The sequence below is a fragment of the Podarcis muralis genome, chromosome 13, assembly GCF_964188315.1.
Source record: "Podarcis muralis chromosome 13, rPodMur119.hap1.1, whole genome shotgun sequence".
Classification (NCBI taxonomy): Eukaryota; Metazoa; Chordata; class Lepidosauria; order Squamata; family Lacertidae; genus Podarcis; species Podarcis muralis.
This window is the reverse complement of record NC_135667.1, coordinates 29632723-29650126: the sequence shown is the minus strand read 5'-3', so window position 1 is coordinate 29650126 and position 17404 is coordinate 29632723. Positions and strand designations below refer to the sequence as shown.

At 46.3% G+C, this 17404-nt stretch overlaps 1 protein-coding gene across 1 annotated transcript in view; it reads left to right on the top strand.

Moving 5' to 3' along the window:
• LOC114582797 (uncharacterized) overlaps positions 1 to 15570 on the top strand; it is a 37938-nt gene extending 22368 nt beyond the window's left edge. Inside the window, exons 13-26 of the mRNA XM_077917293.1 lie at positions 639 to 680; positions 2644 to 2670; positions 2849 to 2917; positions 4006 to 4050; positions 5070 to 5150; positions 5404 to 5445; positions 6096 to 6123; positions 6932 to 6984; positions 8572 to 8706; positions 9127 to 9189; positions 9764 to 9832; positions 10758 to 10952; positions 11237 to 11352; positions 12138 to 15570. Coding sequence (XP_077773419.1) covers positions 639 to 680; positions 2644 to 2670; positions 2849 to 2917; positions 4006 to 4050; positions 5070 to 5150; positions 5404 to 5445; positions 6096 to 6123; positions 6932 to 6984; positions 8572 to 8706; positions 9127 to 9189; positions 9764 to 9832; positions 10758 to 10952; positions 11237 to 11352; positions 12138 to 12333 — 1161 coding nt within the window. The 3' untranslated portion in view covers positions 12334 to 15570. The remainder of the gene's footprint in view (positions 1 to 638; positions 681 to 2643; positions 2671 to 2848; positions 2918 to 4005; positions 4051 to 5069; positions 5151 to 5403; positions 5446 to 6095; positions 6124 to 6931; positions 6985 to 8571; positions 8707 to 9126; positions 9190 to 9763; positions 9833 to 10757; positions 10953 to 11236; positions 11353 to 12137) is intronic.
• The last annotated feature ends 1834 nt before the right edge of the window (positions 15571 to 17404 follow it).

The window sequence follows — 17404 nt, the reverse complement described above, 5'->3', positions numbered from 1 at the left end:
CAGGTAGGGTTCACATGATAATCCTTCCACCCAAGGTAAGGAGGAGTGACCTGGCCAAGCCTGGCAAGACAGCTTGCTCTGTGGTCTTAAAGCCTTCATGCATTAATTAGACTTAAGCATGCTTATCCCACAGAAGTGGGGTAAGATGGCCCCAAAGGCAAGCTAGTGTATAACTTACTTTCATTGAAACTTTCAAGACATTATGACCACAGACACGAGCCTGCCAAAGCATAGGGTGATCCTGGTTACATTTTAGAAGCTAAATGGAACCTGGAATTGTGATAGTTACGAGGCTTCCGTTGCTTCCTATTGATCCTTGGGCCCTTGCCCCTCCATGAGGGACTGCTTTTTATTCTTCCTTGCCCCTTCCATTTCCGCCTTCCACTCCCCCAGTTGTTACAAAAAAGAGAGGAGAAAATCCTCTCTTTTTTCCTTAAGGGAAGATGAATTGACATTGAAAACTATACATATGTTTTATCAATATAAACAGGTATGTGCAAAAAATGTTCTTAATTGGCACATAAACACCAAAGTCTGCCAAGAACACAGGTCCGAAGGATCTGTCACTTGTGCATGGGCAGTTGTTGGGGGGTGTTCCTTATGGGTTGCATCAATGCCCTTCTCTTCTCTCTTTGTAGTGCAACACTCGTGCAAGAGTTCCTGGGCCTCCAGGTCCTAAGGTGAGTATGAAGCCTATCAAGCAACATGGCAGAGATGGGGGGAAGCAGTGGCCTTCCAGATGTTCTTGGGCTCCAACTCTCTTCATTCCCAGCCAGCAATGTCAATGGTGATGGATGATGGGGGTTGTAACCTGACATCTGCAGGGCTGCAGGTTCCCCAGCCCTACTTGCACTGGCATGCTTTTGAACTGCTAGGTTGGCAAGAGCTGGGACAGAGCAACAGGAAGGAGCTCACCCCGTTGCAGGGATTCGAACCGCCGACCTTCCGATCAGCAAGCCCAAGAGACTCAGTGGTTTAGACCACAGCACCACCCTTTCCCCCCATCCCTGTCATACCAGCAGGAGAAACAAGGTGGTGCAGGCAGGGCATCCAAAATCTCTGTGTGCGGGCAACCACTGCAAAGACAACGGTGTGTAGTTAGGTTGTGGACTAGAGCTGACTTTGGATACCCTGGAAAAGATTTTTCTTCCTCACTTTCACCACCCCCTGCCCCCAGTTACAAGGGGAAGAGTGGAGAGATGGGTGGTGGGCTGCCTCTCCTTCCTTTCTCTTTGGGTGATGCCCCTTCTTCAGAAGGATGCGATAGGAGCCCTCGCTCACGGAGCCCACCTCAAAGTTTTCATCTTGAGCTGAAAGGATGCAAAAAGTGGAAAACCCATGATCGCGAATTCTATTCATCCTTGTTTGTATCTGTGTTTATTTTTGCTCATATCCTCTTGTGATATGTGTCTCTTCCTTCCGGGAAAAAAAAATTCCTTTTGTGTGTCTCTTCAGCATTTATATTCCTGCCATCTTATCTTCTCCCTGATTCTCTGGTCTCTGCTTTGCCTTGTATCAAAAGCAGAGCGGGTGTGAGTCAGAGTTGAAGGACTCCAAGCGTACATTTTTTCTTTAAAAATAAAAAAATAGTACTTACAAACTTTGGATTTCTGTCCAGCTCTCTCTCCCTTTCCCTCCACCTTCCTCTGCTTCTGCCTTGCCTCTTGCGTATGTTCGCATTAGTGATTTAAAACGCAGCAAGGTTTGCTCCAATTCAGCTGTAAAATGGGAAAGTGCCGGGACAAAAAAAATCCCTGCTCCTACATGGAGTTCTGAAGCACGGACCTGTGCCTGCAGAGTGCAGTGCAAAAGGATGTATAGCTAAGCCCTTAGTTTCATGCTCACAGGGGGCCTGTCTAATCAGTTAATCATGGATTAATTCTGGAATTGTAGAGCTGGAAGGGACCCTGAGGGTCATCTAGTCCAACCCCCTGCAATGCAGGAATCTTGCAGACATGCAAGGTGGCCATCCAACATCTGCTTAAAAACCTCCAAGGAAGGAGAGTTCTCTCCTTGCAAAGAGCAGTGCAAAATAGCCAATTCTAAGAACTTTTGGGTATCAGCATGAATTTGTGTGTGTGTTTGACGACAAGGCCACAGACTTCCTGAGTTCATACTTTAAAGTGCAGGGAAGTTGCCTGCAACTTTAGATCTGCTTTGCTGGGTTGTGGCAAAAGCCCATTTACTACTCCAGCCATGTATTCCCCTGCAATCTATTCAGAAGCAAAGAGCTGCAATGAAACCTAGGGGACAAAGCAGCAGTTAATAACCTGGTTAGCCTCATCACACCCTGAACAGAATTAGCAGTGCAAGTTTGTACACTGGGCAGGAGAAGCTGCTGTGAAGAAAGGCCTGTTTTGAACCTAGAGACTCTAAAGTCCTCCCGAACCATCAGCTTCAGGCAGTGCTGCCCACATGTTCATTGAAGTGTCCTTTGAGTTGGCGAGCCACCCTGTCTTCTTCCCAAAATTGGGTTGGGGGGGAAGGACCATCCCCAGGAGTGTTGTTCCCTAACTTGAGAGCTCCTGATCCTGGTTATATCATAAGCTTATGAATAGGCTTGTCGCTGTGTCCCTGGCTGTACCTATAAGAGTGTCATGGTGATTTGACCTCCCGTTTGGTTTCTTTTCTTCCCCCTTGCAGGGTGAAAAAGGAGAACCTGGAGAACGGGTACGTAGTTGTGCAAAGAGGACCCACATCCTCAAAGCACTGTGATGCATTCTTCTTCTTCTTCTTCTTCTTCTTCTTCTTCTTCTTCTTCTTCTTCTTCTTCTTCTTCCTCTTCCTCTTCCTCTTCTTCTTCTTTTAAAACTCGTTCTAAGGCCCTTCATTGTGTTTTCTTACTCAGGATTGCTGCAACTGCCATGGAACAGCAAAAGCTGACTCTGACTCCTGGACACCTTTTACCTACCAAGAGGTACACTGAAATATGTTTGCCCCCACCCTGCCATTTAGGATTGGTGGTCTTAACGCTGAGTGCACGGGGCAGTGTTTCCTCTAAGGATCAGCTAAGGGGAAACTTGTGCTTGGTGTCTGCTACAAGCCTTTGCCTGTGGAAGAAGAAAAAACAAAGGCGGAAGCCAGTGTAGGGCGAAAGGTATTTTAGTGGGCTTTCAGTGCTAGTCTGGATTGTCATGGGCCAGGGGTCAGCAAACTTTTTCAGCAGGGGGCCAGTCCACTGTCCCTCAGACCTTGTGGGGGGGCCGGACTATATTTGGGGTGGGGGGAATGAACGAATTCCTATGCCCCACAAATAACCCAGAGATGCATTTTAAATAAAAGCACACATTCTACTCATGTAAAAACACCAGGCAGGCCCCACAAATAACCCAGAGATGCCTTTTAAATAAAAGCACACATTCCACTCATGTAAAAACATGCTGATTCCCGGACCATCCGCGGGCCGGATTTAGAAGGCGATTGGGCCGCATCTGGCCCCCAGGCCTTAGTTTGCCTACCCATGTCATGGGCCATATTGGAGGAGGCGTTTCCCCAGGATCTCCTCTTAGGGTGCACACAGGTTGTAGAAAAAAACCCCGAAAAATCAACCAACAATTCTTGAACATGTCCCACTGCTTCTCCTCATCCCCAAGAGTTCCATCATATTGATACATGCATGTTCCAAAGCGATGCCAATATTAATATTTAGGCATGGCTCAGTAAAAAAGAAAAAATGTTGCCACCGTTACTGACCTATTTATTTATTTACTATTTCATGTCACAAGATTTATATCCCGGTTGACTGTAACAAAGCCTCAAAGTAGTTTATAGAAAGAGCCAAAAGTGCAGTGTCAGGAGACTCTCCCAGCCTTTGCTAATGGTGCTTGTGTTCCAAAATGTAACCTGCCATGGGTGTAAACATCCTGAATTTCTGCAGTCAATAGGAAAAGAGGCAGGGTGTGTGTGGCTTATGTATTAAGTAAAAATGACATAGATGGGCAAGATGTGCCCGTGAATAATACCAGGATATTGAGTTGGCGTCTTTTTCTTCTCCTCCTCCTCCAGAATGGCAAAGGAGACCTTGAGATATATGGCTCGATTGCCAGCCGTGTAAGCCAGCCATTTCATCTTCTCCGACAAACCTTGGTTTGGTTTTGGTTGTTTTTTTGAAAAAAAAAATGTATCTTGCCTTCAGAATGTGCTGTCTTCCCAATCTTGGCCTTTTCCTTAAAAAAAAAAACCAGAACAGAACAGATAAAAAGAAGCACTTTTGCCCAAATTGGGAGTAGGGAACCTTTTTCAGTCTGAGGGCTGGCTTCCCTCGTGGCAGCCTTATGGGGTCCATGTGGTGGGTGTGGCCAGAGGCAAAAGTGGGTGGAGCAATGGATGCGACTCCTACCTTTGAACAGAAGGATACATTCCAGCCATGCAAAAGTCACAAGTTTCAGCATGCACGCATACAAACCATCCCTCCATCCAGGCTAGCAGGCAGGGCCAGCCCAGGATGCTAGAGGCAAAACACAAATTGCTGCCCCTGTCCCCTCTGCTGCATGCTTGCATGCTGCTGTGCACCCACCACGCACCTGACTGGCATGCGCCCGCTGTCGCATGCACGCATTGGCATGCAGCTGCGAGTGTACGGGGGGGGGGGGAGAAGATCATGAGCGGTGTGCTCATCAGAGGCCGGATCTGCTGCCCCTCCCAGCCGTCCAGAGCTTGCTGCCCTGAGGCAACTGCTTCATCTTGCCTCATGGGTAGGCTGGTCCTGCTAGCAGGAGGCGTAATCACAGTTCAAGGCTCAGTCCAGCCAGGCAAAAGCACTCAAGAAGGGCTTGGTGATGGGATACAGGTAGAGAGCCCCAGAGGGCTCTGCATTCGACCTCTTGGCCCCAGTTTCCACCCACCACCCCAGACTAAATGAGCATTGTATGGAACCAAAGATCCCAGGCTGACTTCCTTAGAGCACTGGAGTCCACCTGAGTCTTGCACGAGAAACAGCTGTGCAAGCAGGCAGGCTATTCGCCAGCCCATTCAGACGTCAAGGTGTGAAATGTAATGGTGTTTCCAAAGTTCGGTTTCAGAATTCAGATAACACCCAGTGTCTCTGTTCCCTTCTCTGCTTCTTCTAGGGTCCTCCAGGCCCCGCAGGAAACCCCGGCATGCCTGGGCCCCCAGGCCCTCCTGGACCACCGGGAGTTATTTACCTTAATGTAAGTGATGCTCATCCACCACACAAAAAGACCCCACCTCAATCTTAGGGAGATGGAGCAGCCACATGGTATTTAGAAGAGTGACTTGTGGAAAGTTGGGGATCTGTCTTTTCAGCTGTTTTTTAAACATCACATACATGGGATGGGCTTTTTCTTGCTTTGTGGGATTTTGTATCTAATGCTGAAAGCTAACCCCCTTTCCTCTTTAACCTGTGTTTTTTCCTTCCCCTGCCTGCCATCTGTCTATTTCCAGAGGGTGATCCCTATCCCGCCCAGGAGGCATTGCAAGCAACCGGTGAGTTGGCAGGGCCAAATGGCTGCTTTTTCGCTGCTTTATAATACGTCTTGCAAAGACAAGTAGCTCCAGGCTCCACCCAAAGTTCAGCAATCCAAACCTCTGTTGCATGAGAGGACAGGCCAAAGGAATATTTCCTGTGCGGAACAAACAGAAATGTTTGGTTCTGGTGTAGCAGCAGCCTTGGCTGAAATAGTAGTAGTAGTAGTAGTAGTAGTAGTAGTAGTAGTAGTGGTATTTATTACATAATTGGCAAATGCATTTCATTAATTAATTGCTCTTTACAAAATAAAAAAAAGGTCTCAAAGCAACTTGCAATAATTTAAAATACAAAGTGCCATAAGATGAACCACAACCAAAATTTACAGAAATGGTTGGGTACAACAGACGGTGTGTAAGCAGGAAGTGCTGGTCTGCAGACAAAATTAATGCTGCTGGCCCCTGAACTTGGTATAAGCTCCCCACACATAAGACGCAGCCCTGTGGGTTAAGGGTCCCTTGCTCAGCAAGGAGGCCGATTTAAAAATCTTTTGATTCCATTTTTCACTGAGTCCCACCCCAAACTGGGCAAGGTGTTTTCTGCACACCCCATTTGTCTCTATAACTTGGCTAATGTGGTACTCATCTCTGTGCTCTTTGTTTTCTTCCAGTTGAGTCAGGACCCATCTTTGGATTCAGGTGCGAGCCGTTTTCTCTCTGGCTAATAATGTGCGACTTCTCTTGCGTATCTGCTCTACTGCGGTTTGATGTGGCTTGCATATCTATCCAGCATATATGGTCAACCAGCAGCCACTTTGGGAGGGCGCGAGGATATAGTCTGCAGAGGGTTTTTCTCTGACTCCGCATGTTAAGTTGTGGGCGAACATATCAGACGACACAGCGATTCTTCAAACAGCTCTTTATTTGTAAGGTGGAACAGAACTGAAGAGAGGAGCTCAGTCAGCCTGCTTATATAGAGCTCCACTAGAATGCAACAGTAACCATTTTCTGTAACTAGCCAATCACTGAACGTCACTTTCGATCCTTCATTTGCATACAAACTATCCAATCACTGAACGTCACTTTCGATCCTTCATTTGCATAACTATCTATGCAAATGACTTGCATATACGCTTCTAGTAGACGTTTAGCCCTAGCCAGTCCCTTCTTCACCACCTTTACAAGGGAAGAGAAACTTGTGGAAATGCATGCAATGTGCCCTGTTTGGGTGTTTTCCCATAGTCTTCTTTACCACCACTGACAGCATACTGGTCTTGGAATTTGAGCTGTGAGTGTGTTGCCAAGTCAGTAAGTAAGGAAGAATTGTTGTCTGCCAGCCATTCTAATTTAGAACAATAAATATGCAGCACTTCAGGATGTTGTTTACAGGCTCTCCTCTTTTGGTGTGGGGAGCTTTTTCTTGTACAGTTGATGGAATATTTGCTTCCTGCCACAAAGGTATGGATGGTGGCTGGTTAGTTCATTCTGTCCTTTTTCTGCTGTGCAGATGATGGGCTGTCTTTGAAGGATTCTTCCAATGAAAACCAGTATGGGTTTAAGGTAGGTCACCTTCATTCTTCTCCTTTCTGATACTCCCTCCAATAGTTAGTCCAGGGTAAAGAGCTGAACAAGTACAGGTAGAGGGAACCAGGCAAAGGACCTTCTCAGTGGTGGCGCCCACCCTGTGGAATGCCCTCCCATCAGGTGTCAAGGAAATAAACAACTACAGTGGTGCCTCGCAAGACGAAATTAATTCGTTCCGCAAGTTTTGTCGTCTTGCGAGTTTTTCGTCTTGCGAAGCACGGTTTCCCATAGGAATGCATTGAAAATCAATCAATGCGTTCCTAAGGAGACCGTCGGGGACAGAGGGGAAGCGCCGCGCGCCTTCCCCTCTGTCCCCTCTTTTGAAGCAAGGGGCGGAGGGGAGAAGATCGCTTCTCCGCGTTGCCGCCCCTTGCCGGGAGAGAGGGGAAGATGCGCGCGCCTTCCCCTCTGTCCCCTCTTTTGAAGCAAGGGGCGGAGGGGAGAAGATCGCTTCTCCGCGTTGCTGCCCCTTGGTTCAAAAGGGGTCCGGGGAGAGAGGGGAGGACGCCCGCGCCTTCCCCTCTGTCCCCTCTTTTGAAGCAACTAAAAATGTAAAGCATGGCATAAATCACCCACCTGATGAAGTCTAGCCCTGTGTCAAATTTCAAAATGATCCACTGAAAATCGCCAACGATACAGTAACACATACACGATTGACCCCTTTTACTCCAATTTTTATACAATCTTGTCATATATTTGTTTCCAATTTGGGTGGGAAGCTATGGAGTAATTCAAGCTCCTGGAAGACATGTTTTCATTGATTTCATGACGTTCTGAGGAGCACCTCAAACATTATTATGGTTTTATTGCCCCATTAAGGCCTATAATAGCCACTGTTGGCAAAATAATATGATGTGTGTGCTGTATAAATACTGAAGCAATATTCATGGACCGTTCTTCAGTGTTTGCAGAGGGAGCCACCTAGCGAATAGGATGTGTAAATGCCTGTTGTTTTAGTTGTGGGACCGACCAGGAGACACCAGCCGTTGGGCTGTGGTCACATTTGGAAGCCTGATACATTACTGTGGGCACCGCACAGATCCCCCAAGAACATGATGTGCACATTCCACAACCACACACACCCTAAAACACACACACACATTGCTGCCCCACACATCCCAGCACATACACAGAAACACGCACACCACAGACACTCCACCCAGGCATAAACAGTTTACTCACTGAACGATTCCTGTAGCAATATGGCAAGGCTCAGGTGTTTCATAAGTCATTACAGAGCCAAAACAATGTGGAGCATCTTTGCAGGTCCAGGCACTTCATTGAGGCCTGAGAGACCAAAGAAAAACGTGGGGGCACGGATGGCAAATTTTAAGCAAGCCCAGCTTGTGATGTGGCACAACTGTTGTCGCAGCATGTTTCTCAAAGCATCGGCCTTAGCTTCCTGTTTCCTGGCTTTGTGGAGCTTGAGAGGCAGCATGAGATAGCCTTAACTCTGGTCAGCCTTAACCGAAAGGTCTCTTGATCGCTGAATGGCAAAGCTTTCCACCAGTTGGGGGTAAGTGTGCTTTTAATAAAGGCACCTACTCTTCCTTTACTTTCCAGCACTCCACGTGGATCTTCAAGTCAAAAGAGCTGATGTTCAAATCGGCCTCCTCCATTCCTGAAGGCAGCTTGGTCTACGTCAGTGAAGGGAATGAAGCTTTCTTCCGAACCCCCAAGGGATGGAGCAGGCTTCTGGTAAGAAAACATTGGGACACTGATGTGCATGACTCTGTAGATGTGCAGCACTCAGACTCGCTCAATATCTGATACACAAGCATCTGGTTGGCCACTATATGAAACAGGAGAATGGACAGCCACTTACCAGGGATGATGTTGTAGTGGGTTTATTGCATCAGCAGGAGGTAGGACTGCTCTACGATTCCCTGGACTGTTTAGACCCTTTGCCCTGAGGGCTGCTCAGATGCTTTCTTTATCTTTAAAAATCAGGATGAGATTAAGTTATGCTTTTGTGGCTTGCTTACTTGAGCTACCTGGGCAATGCTTGCCCTGATGGCATTTTAAAAAAAACTTTTTGCATATGAGAACAAATGCTCGTTTTTTTACACGTTTCGGTCCAGCCTTATGCCTGTTATGTTTCTATTGTCTCTTGATCAGCTGGAGGATTCAGAGTCTTTACTGGTTGGAGATGACCCTTCGGTGTCTACAGACAGAAATCAGGTGTGGACTTCTTCCAACTTGTAATGCTTTGCCATTGCCTATTCAGCAGGTCTCCTGGGTTTTGTTCTGGCATAAGTTAAAGGGCTGAAAGTGGGGAGAGCAAAGAAACCGAAAGCCCATAAAATATTACACCCATTTGGGTGGCACACTTGCAGAAGAGCATAGTTAACTGCTGGATAAAGTAATGATGAAATTAAGTGACATAAACCCCTTTGAGTAATAAATTTCATCTTTTTGTAAAGCACCTCCTCTACACACCAACAACTCCTTACTCCAGGCTCAACAGGTCTATTTAATTCTTCTCAACAACTGCCCCACCACAGCTACAGACAGGCAGAAAACGCTTACTGGGAACAGGCTGCATGCACTGCTGCTGCTAGCACCTTCATCACCTTCCTAGTTCTCTTGCACTCCGTGCATAGCTAGTAGGAGGGGCAGGTGGTGTCTGGAGGTGGCAATATTTGCTGCAGTTTATGTGCGCATGCATTTTAAGGGCTCGTTGACACAGCATTTGAGTTTAAGCTGAGTCACATTAAAAAATAGTTTTGTTTCACCATGTATCCTGTCTTCCTAGGTCCAAAACGACAAGAGCCAAGCAACCGTCCAGACTGTACCACCTAGCATCCCCCAAAGGATCCCTTCAGTAAGTTCAACAGGAGAGGAGTGTAAGGCAGTCAAGCTGCTGGCACAACAGCTTGCCTTTTCTTCTTCTTTTTGAGTGTTGTCTCAGGCAAAGAATTTAGCAGCAGTGGGTGGGGAGGGACACGGGTGGCGCTGTGGTCTAACCACTGAGCCTCTTGGACAGGTCAACAGTTCAAATCCTCACTATGGGGTGAGCTTCCGTTGCTCTGTCCCAGCTCCTGCCAACCTAGCAGTTTGAAGGCATACCAATGCAAGTACAGTGGGACCTTGGTTCTCAAACTTAATCTGTTCCAGAAGTCTGTTTGACTCCCGAAACCATTCAAAAACCAAGGCGTGGTTTTTAATTGGCTGCAGGAGCTTCCTGCACTCAATTGGAAGCTGCGTCAGACGTTCGGCTTCCGAAAAACATTCGCAAACCGAAACACTCACTTCCAGGTTTGCGGCATTCGGGAGCTGATTTGTTTGGGGGCCAAGCCATTTAACAGCAAGGTACCACTGTAGATATATAGGTACTGTTGCAGTGGGACGGTAAACAGCATTTCCGTGCACTCTGGTTTCCTAGTTTCTGTCATGGTGTTTTCTTGCGCCAGAAGCAGTTTAGTCATGCTGGCCACATGACCCGGAAAGCTGTCTATGGACAAACGCCGGCTCCCTCGGCCTGAAAAGCAAGATGAACGCCACAACCCCATAGTTGCCTTTGACTGGACTTAACCATCCAGGGGTCCTTTACCTTTACCTTTTTTTATAGACCTTGCTGTACCAACCTCTTCTTTCTGGAGGCCCCCTTGAAGATATGGTGCAAAACCTGGCAAGGCCATAACAAGAACCTGACTGGTTGATTGACACCACTCCTCTGGTTGATCTACTCCACCTTGTTGTCCTCCTTAGGTGTCAAGTGTTTAACTAAAATCCCTCAATTTTTCTAGCTCCGCCTAGTGGCCCTCAACATCCCCCTGACCGGTAGCATGAATGGGATTGGTGGCGTTGACCTGCGGTGCTATCGGCAGTCACAGGAGGCGAAGCTGCGTGGAACTTTCCGGGCCTTCCTGTCATCATCCACCCAAAGCCTAGTCTCCATCGTGAAGAGAAGTGACAGGAACCTACCTATTGTCAACCTTAAGGCTAGTAGCAACATCCTGTTGAATTCTTGATTTGATGCAGACATCTTTTCTGAGGAGAGCACTGGTACCTGATGAAAAAGGCATGTGGTGCTTGCCTAGCAACTGCCCAACTAATTCTCATGATAAGTGATAACCCTAGCAGGCACTCCTGTGTTTTTGGGAAGGGCAGGATTCTTGTGCCTTCCACTGCTGTGGCTGAGGCACTTGGGTTGTAGAAAAATGTTGTGGGGCCTACAGCTTCTGCTGACTGTTTTCTAGCTTGAAAAGCATTGTTTCTGTTGCAGGGCCAGCTGTTGGCAAAGAGTTGGAATTCCCTCTTCAGTAGTGCTGCTCGTTTCAATTCCCCAAAGTCCCCCATCTACACATTCAATGGGCGCAATGTCATGACGGATCCTATGTGGTGAGTAACATGTGGGGAAAGAAAGCATCTGTAGGGATATGTGACCATATGGGAGGTACAAGCAGGGCATCCCAAACTATATTCACCAGTTCCCCCATAAGTGGGACTGTACCTAATTGGGGAATATCTAGGTGAGGAAAATATTCAGGAGGCCCAGAAGGGGCAAATTAATGGGTAATGAGGTCCAGCATATTAGATTTCTGGGGAAGGTTTTTGAAGCACACAGGTGAGGAGTTCAGAACCTACATCTTGCCTATTGCATACCTCCCCTGCTCCACAGCTTGTCTCTCCATGTGCTTTTCTTCTCCACTTACCACAAGTAATGGAAGGAACCATGACCATGGACTCAGCTATACAGCTGCAAATAAAACGTTTTAAGTGTGCTGTAAAGTACAATACACAAATGTGACACTAGATGGCGACCATGAGCTATGGCACATTCAATATATTTTTCAAAACTTTTTTTTAAAAAAAAGCATTTTCACAGCGTTTTTTTAATATGTGTGTAGATTCCACCTATCTATGAAAAGCACCTGGTCAGAGGAGCTGCTGGGAGGTGTAAATGGGAATCTGCAGGAAACACTGGGCTGTTAAAGTCAGACCCAACCTCTTTCTATGCTATTGGGATGATAGTTCCACATTTAAACACATGCAACCAAGGCCATTGTGTCTAGTTTGGCCCTTGGGAATAATGGATTAAGACAAGTCAGGATGGGTGCTTTTTTCTGCCATGCAGTTGACTTCAGCTATCCACTTTTGTATGTCCCTGCTGTTTGTATGTTCAGGAGACAAAAGGCAGTCTGGCATGGTGTCAAACAACTGGGAGGCCAGGCCGAAAATCAAGACTGTCAGGAGTGGCGAACAGCCTCCAGCCAGTCCAAAGGCCTTGCCTCACCTCCAGCCGGAGGCAAGTTCCTCACAGCGGACACACATAGCTGCTCAGACTTCCTGATTGTTCTGTGCGTGGAAAATGCCTTCTGAGATGAGTGCAGCTTCAGATCAGCAAGGAACAGCAGAAGGAGCCATTTGCTACAAAGGCTGGATCAGGATGAATGAAGTAAGCCTTTGACCCTTAAGACACATGAGGTGGAAAATGCAGGTACCCATCCTTCCACCCCAGCTGGGAAAGAATGTTTGAGAGGAAAGAAAACCATGCATCGCCTGCACCTCAGCAAGCTGTCATGTGTGCTGATGTGTAGAATCAGCAGCTCACACAGGCAGGTGCAAAAGGGGCTTCTGCTTTGTTACAGTGTGTGTACCTGGACTTACATGTGCACCACCAGCACTCATGTACAGTATGCTCATATACACACTGCTGAGAGGTTTAGGAACTTTTGCTGGAGTTATGACGTGTGCTTGTTATGGATGTGTGTTAACCCTTATGCCCACAAGAAGCTCTCACATGAAGAAACAAAGAAAGCTTGGTTTATTATACAAGGTGTGACCGGAATATTCGGTGAATGGTCACAGAAATTGGACAGCGAGAAATATTCAAACATACATACCTTACAGGCCTTCAAAGTAGGCCCCCTCTGACACAATGCACCATTGATAACATTAGTACAGTAGAACTGTTGGAAACATCTGGAGAAGTCCTCTTTTCGTACTGCTTTCAGTTCCCTTGCACCTTGGAAGTGTGAAATGTTGAAAAATCTGTGCCCTTTCAGTGCAAATTTCAGTTTTGGAAAAAGAAAGAAATCTGGTGGGACAAGATTAGGAGAATATGGAGGATGGGACAACTCAGTAACCTCAGTAACAATTTCACATGGAATATGAAATTCTTCCGCCATCATTCGGACGGACAAACGCCAATCCCACATCAATAACTCATGAACTTTGTCAAAATTTGCCGCCGTTCTGCTCGTCGACAATCTGCCAGACTGAGGGTCATTTTCAATGGTTTGCCGCCCTTCACGGAAACACTTAAACCACTCATACACTGTCTTTCGAGTTACAGCTTCATCTCTGTACACAATTGTGAGCATTTTGTGGGTTTCCGATGCTGATTTACCCAATTTGAAACAGAATTTCATATTGACTCTCTGCTCCATTTTCAATCACAATGCACTGCACTATTAACAGCTACTAAATGCTACGGCATGAACGTAGGCCTGTTAACAAATGTCAAGACACATGCACATATGTTAGCTGAAATACGGATGAATGCCTCCCACATGTCTCCGCGAATCCAGCAGTTCCCATTATTGCATACAGGGGTGATTCACCCTACTTTCTGGTCACACCTTATATAAAACAGGAGCAACAGAATATATAAAAATGCTGCTTTAGACAGCAAAGTTACAGTCTAAGCAGGTAGAAAATTACACTACATACACACTTTGATTAGAGATTCCCTAACTATTCCAAAGGCCTACAGAAGCACGGGCATGACAATTTTGCCATAATCCCACACTAGAAGGAGGGTAGGGGTGGGGAAGGAAAGCATACCTGTCCTTAAAGCAAAGCAGACATGTTCTCTGGGTTAAGTGCTGTCCTGTTGGAGCTGTGAGAGCTAACAAACCTTTGAATCTAGGTTTTTAAAATACCTTTATGCCATGATGTACGGAGATAAACCACATCATAAATTCAGATTCCCACACCCCTCTTTACAGCTTCGGCACATAGGTAAATCTCTCGGAAGATATGAGTGTGTGCGTGCATTGGTGTGCACGCACTCACAGAGATACATGTGCGTGCACATAGATTCACAACCTGTTCTCTGTTTAGCAAAAAAGGTGGCAGAAGGGATGTATTGTGCACAAGAATTTTTATGGAATGTTGCGGCTTTTCCCCCACAGTGTTCCTGCATGGGTAAACATAGATCTCACAAAGAAAAGGCAGCATCTAGGTTGCAGGCACATTTACATTTTTGGAACTATTGAATTCTACAGCTGGGAGGTGTTAACATCTGTGGGACAGCTCCTGCACACTCCTGCACTAGCAAAATGACCTGCAACCAAAGCATTCCTGGCAGGTCAAGCATCCTCTTGAAAACAGACCAAAGAACTGCAACAGCGACCTTTCTAGGCAGCTTGATCTGTTTCTATACTGTGTTTATAAGGCTGATACTACACTGTTACATATGGGAAAACCCATACAGTAGGGTTGTCATACGTCTGGGAAAACCTGGACATGCCAATCCAGGCGGATTTTCACATTTTTAAGGAAATGTCTGAGTTAGGGGGGGCACTCAGGCAGCTTGGACTCGGGCTGCTCTGCACACCGCAGCTGCTGCCAGCCCGAGTCGGGGAAAGAGGCACACGGGGAGCAGCAGAGGCCTCGTGCACCCATGTGTCTCTTTCCCCGGCTCAGGCTGGCAGCGGCTCGGGCTGCCCTCTTTTTTGCTCTTCAATATATGGCAACCCTATCATACACTCACCTTCACACATGACATTAGAAGTTCTTGCACTTCTTGATCTGAAATGTTGGGAGAGTGTTCTTTTAACTTCAAAATGCCGTCCCCCATGGGAGAAAGTTTGGTTGCTTGTTTCTTTTTAAAAACTGATTCCAGTTTAATAAAGATGCTATTTTGAATAACCTTCTCCAGCTTTCCCTAAACCTAACAAAATTGGTTGATTTGAGCATATGTAACATCAGTTATGACAATGATAAAGAAATGAATGAGAAGCTCTTTATGATCTACTGGGATCAGATAGCCCAGCTAAACCCAAAATACTCCCAAGAGTGACAAGAGGATCAATATATGTAGAAAATTCCCTAATTGCTACGAGGTTCTCATTCTAGCAATGTGGAATTCATTTGTCCTGGACTCTGAACACCACCAGTGGAATCTGGAATCATTTCATTACATCTATTAAACTTAACTGGTGAAAGGTGCCATTCATGTAAAACTTTAATCCCCCCTTTGATTAGTTGCAATGCAGTTACTTATTTTATTATGAAAAACAGATCCCCTCATTGTCCTATAATTTCCTCCCTACAATCCTATTTCCTCTCACCTTCAACTTTTGAATCTATTCCTTGTTTCCTCACTCCTGTTTTAAGTCATTTTACTGACTGTACATTTGTTTACAATATATCAAAAGAAATTAATTTATGTTAGCACAATATATTTTTCAACAAGTTTTTTTTAAAGGATAGCTTAGTTGGTTACAGGGGTTTTTAATCCCACCCATCTTTTGACATGTTTCTTCACACTGTAATAAGGCTCCATGATGGAGAAGGTTCGATGTGAAATAAAAATTGTTTGTCATTCTCTTTTGCTTCTGTGTCATGTCTTTTCAACTGTCAGCATCCAACTAGTTGTGGACTTTTATAGCGCACAATAAACAAAGCTAATCAGCATAACACAACCATAAAACAGCATAAAAATACTGTTCAATGGAGTCTCACAGATGGGTCTCTCCTGGGAATTTGTGGTAGCCCAGAGATTATTGTGGGGTGTGCATACCTCCAGTTTCTTATTCTTTATTTTCTATCTATTTTAGAAATTATTGGCATGAAGTAGCCATGCTTGGCAATGGGCTTGTCCACACTTTCCTTGGGAAAACCCACTCTTTACTGCTGAATCAGAGCACACATCAGTTGGGCTTTTCGTACATTGATGTATCCTCTGATTCAGCGATAAAGAGTGAGTTTTCCCAGGGGAAGTGGTGGGGCAAACAGAAAACCACTTGGTCTCGTGCTTTCTAGGCGTGAGACAAGCAAAGTGTGGACAAGTCCCGTGTCTTACACCAAAAGGAAGGAAACATTGGGCAAGACACAAATCTCCTAGAGCAGTGGTCTTGAACTGGTGGGTCAGGAGGACCCAATATTAGGTTATGGCATGATCTAAGGTGGGTCACAACAGCAGTGTTACCATCATGTAAATATATGGCAAAAAAAAGCCATAAGAAATGGGTCCCCAAATGCATGTTTGGCTTGAAGGGGGGTCCTGAATTTGAACAGGTTGAAGGCAACTTAGAGGACGCTTTCCTGATGCATGTGCATTTGTGATGACCCAAAGCTTAGCATACCTGGAGTTACTCATTTTTTGGTCACCACACATTAATGAGCGTTTCCAAAACGAAAACTACAGTGGTTTTGAACGGAGAGGTTTCCTTCGTTGAAGTCAACAGGGCAGCTTCCCAGTCACCAAGACGAATCATACAAAGCAAATTTTGGGGTGCACCTTTAGTTTCCTACCAAGTTTAACAACGAGGCTGCTTCAAACTTTACTGGTGAATAAGGAGCTGGAAAAAACAGTAACTGACTTCAGAACGGCATGAAAACGTCCATCATGACATAAGTCATGATGATGGTGGGAAAGATTTGCCTTAAGTTTATATGTATGGTGTTCAGGAAGTTAGGCCAACAGGCAATAACAGGGGCCAGGGCCGACCCACCCATGAGGCAAGGTGAGGCGACTGCCTCAGACAGCAGGATCCACAGGGGCACCAGAGCCAGCCTCCAAGAAATGCATCACCCACTGCTGCTGTGGCGCACACATTGAAGGCCAGATTTGCTCCCCCTCCATGCCGCCTCCACAGTTCTCTTTTGGTCAATAGGAGGCACTGTTCGTCTCCTCCCTCCGTTTTCCGCCTTTCCCCCCTTCTTCCTTTGAGGTGGGGGGGGGAAGGGCGGTGGGCGCCATTTTGTGGTTCGCCTCAGGTAACTGTGGCCCAAGTCAGGTTCCATGTCCACTACGCCACACTGACTTTAAATGCATGAGGGAGAAAAGGGGGGGAAATCGTTGCACTGTTACATGCTGAGTGCCAGCAAACATCTAACAAACGATTAACGAAGAAGAACGATAACATTTAACAAGCGCCTACAAAACAAAACGTGCAATTCAATCCATCGCGCTGGCGTCGGGTTCATTGGCCCAGCACCACGCCCATCAACGCCATTCCTCACGTCTATTGGTGGAACTGAGCGATGCGCCCGCCCTCGCTTTTAAACCTGGGAGATAACAGTTTGTGCTTTTGAAGAGCGATGTGCTGTTTTTCGGCTTCTTTTTTTTGTTCATTTGTTCGAACGCTCAGACTTTCGTTCCGATTGGCTGCGCGAACTCTCCTTCCCCGCCTCCTTAACCCGTATTTCCCTGTGCCGA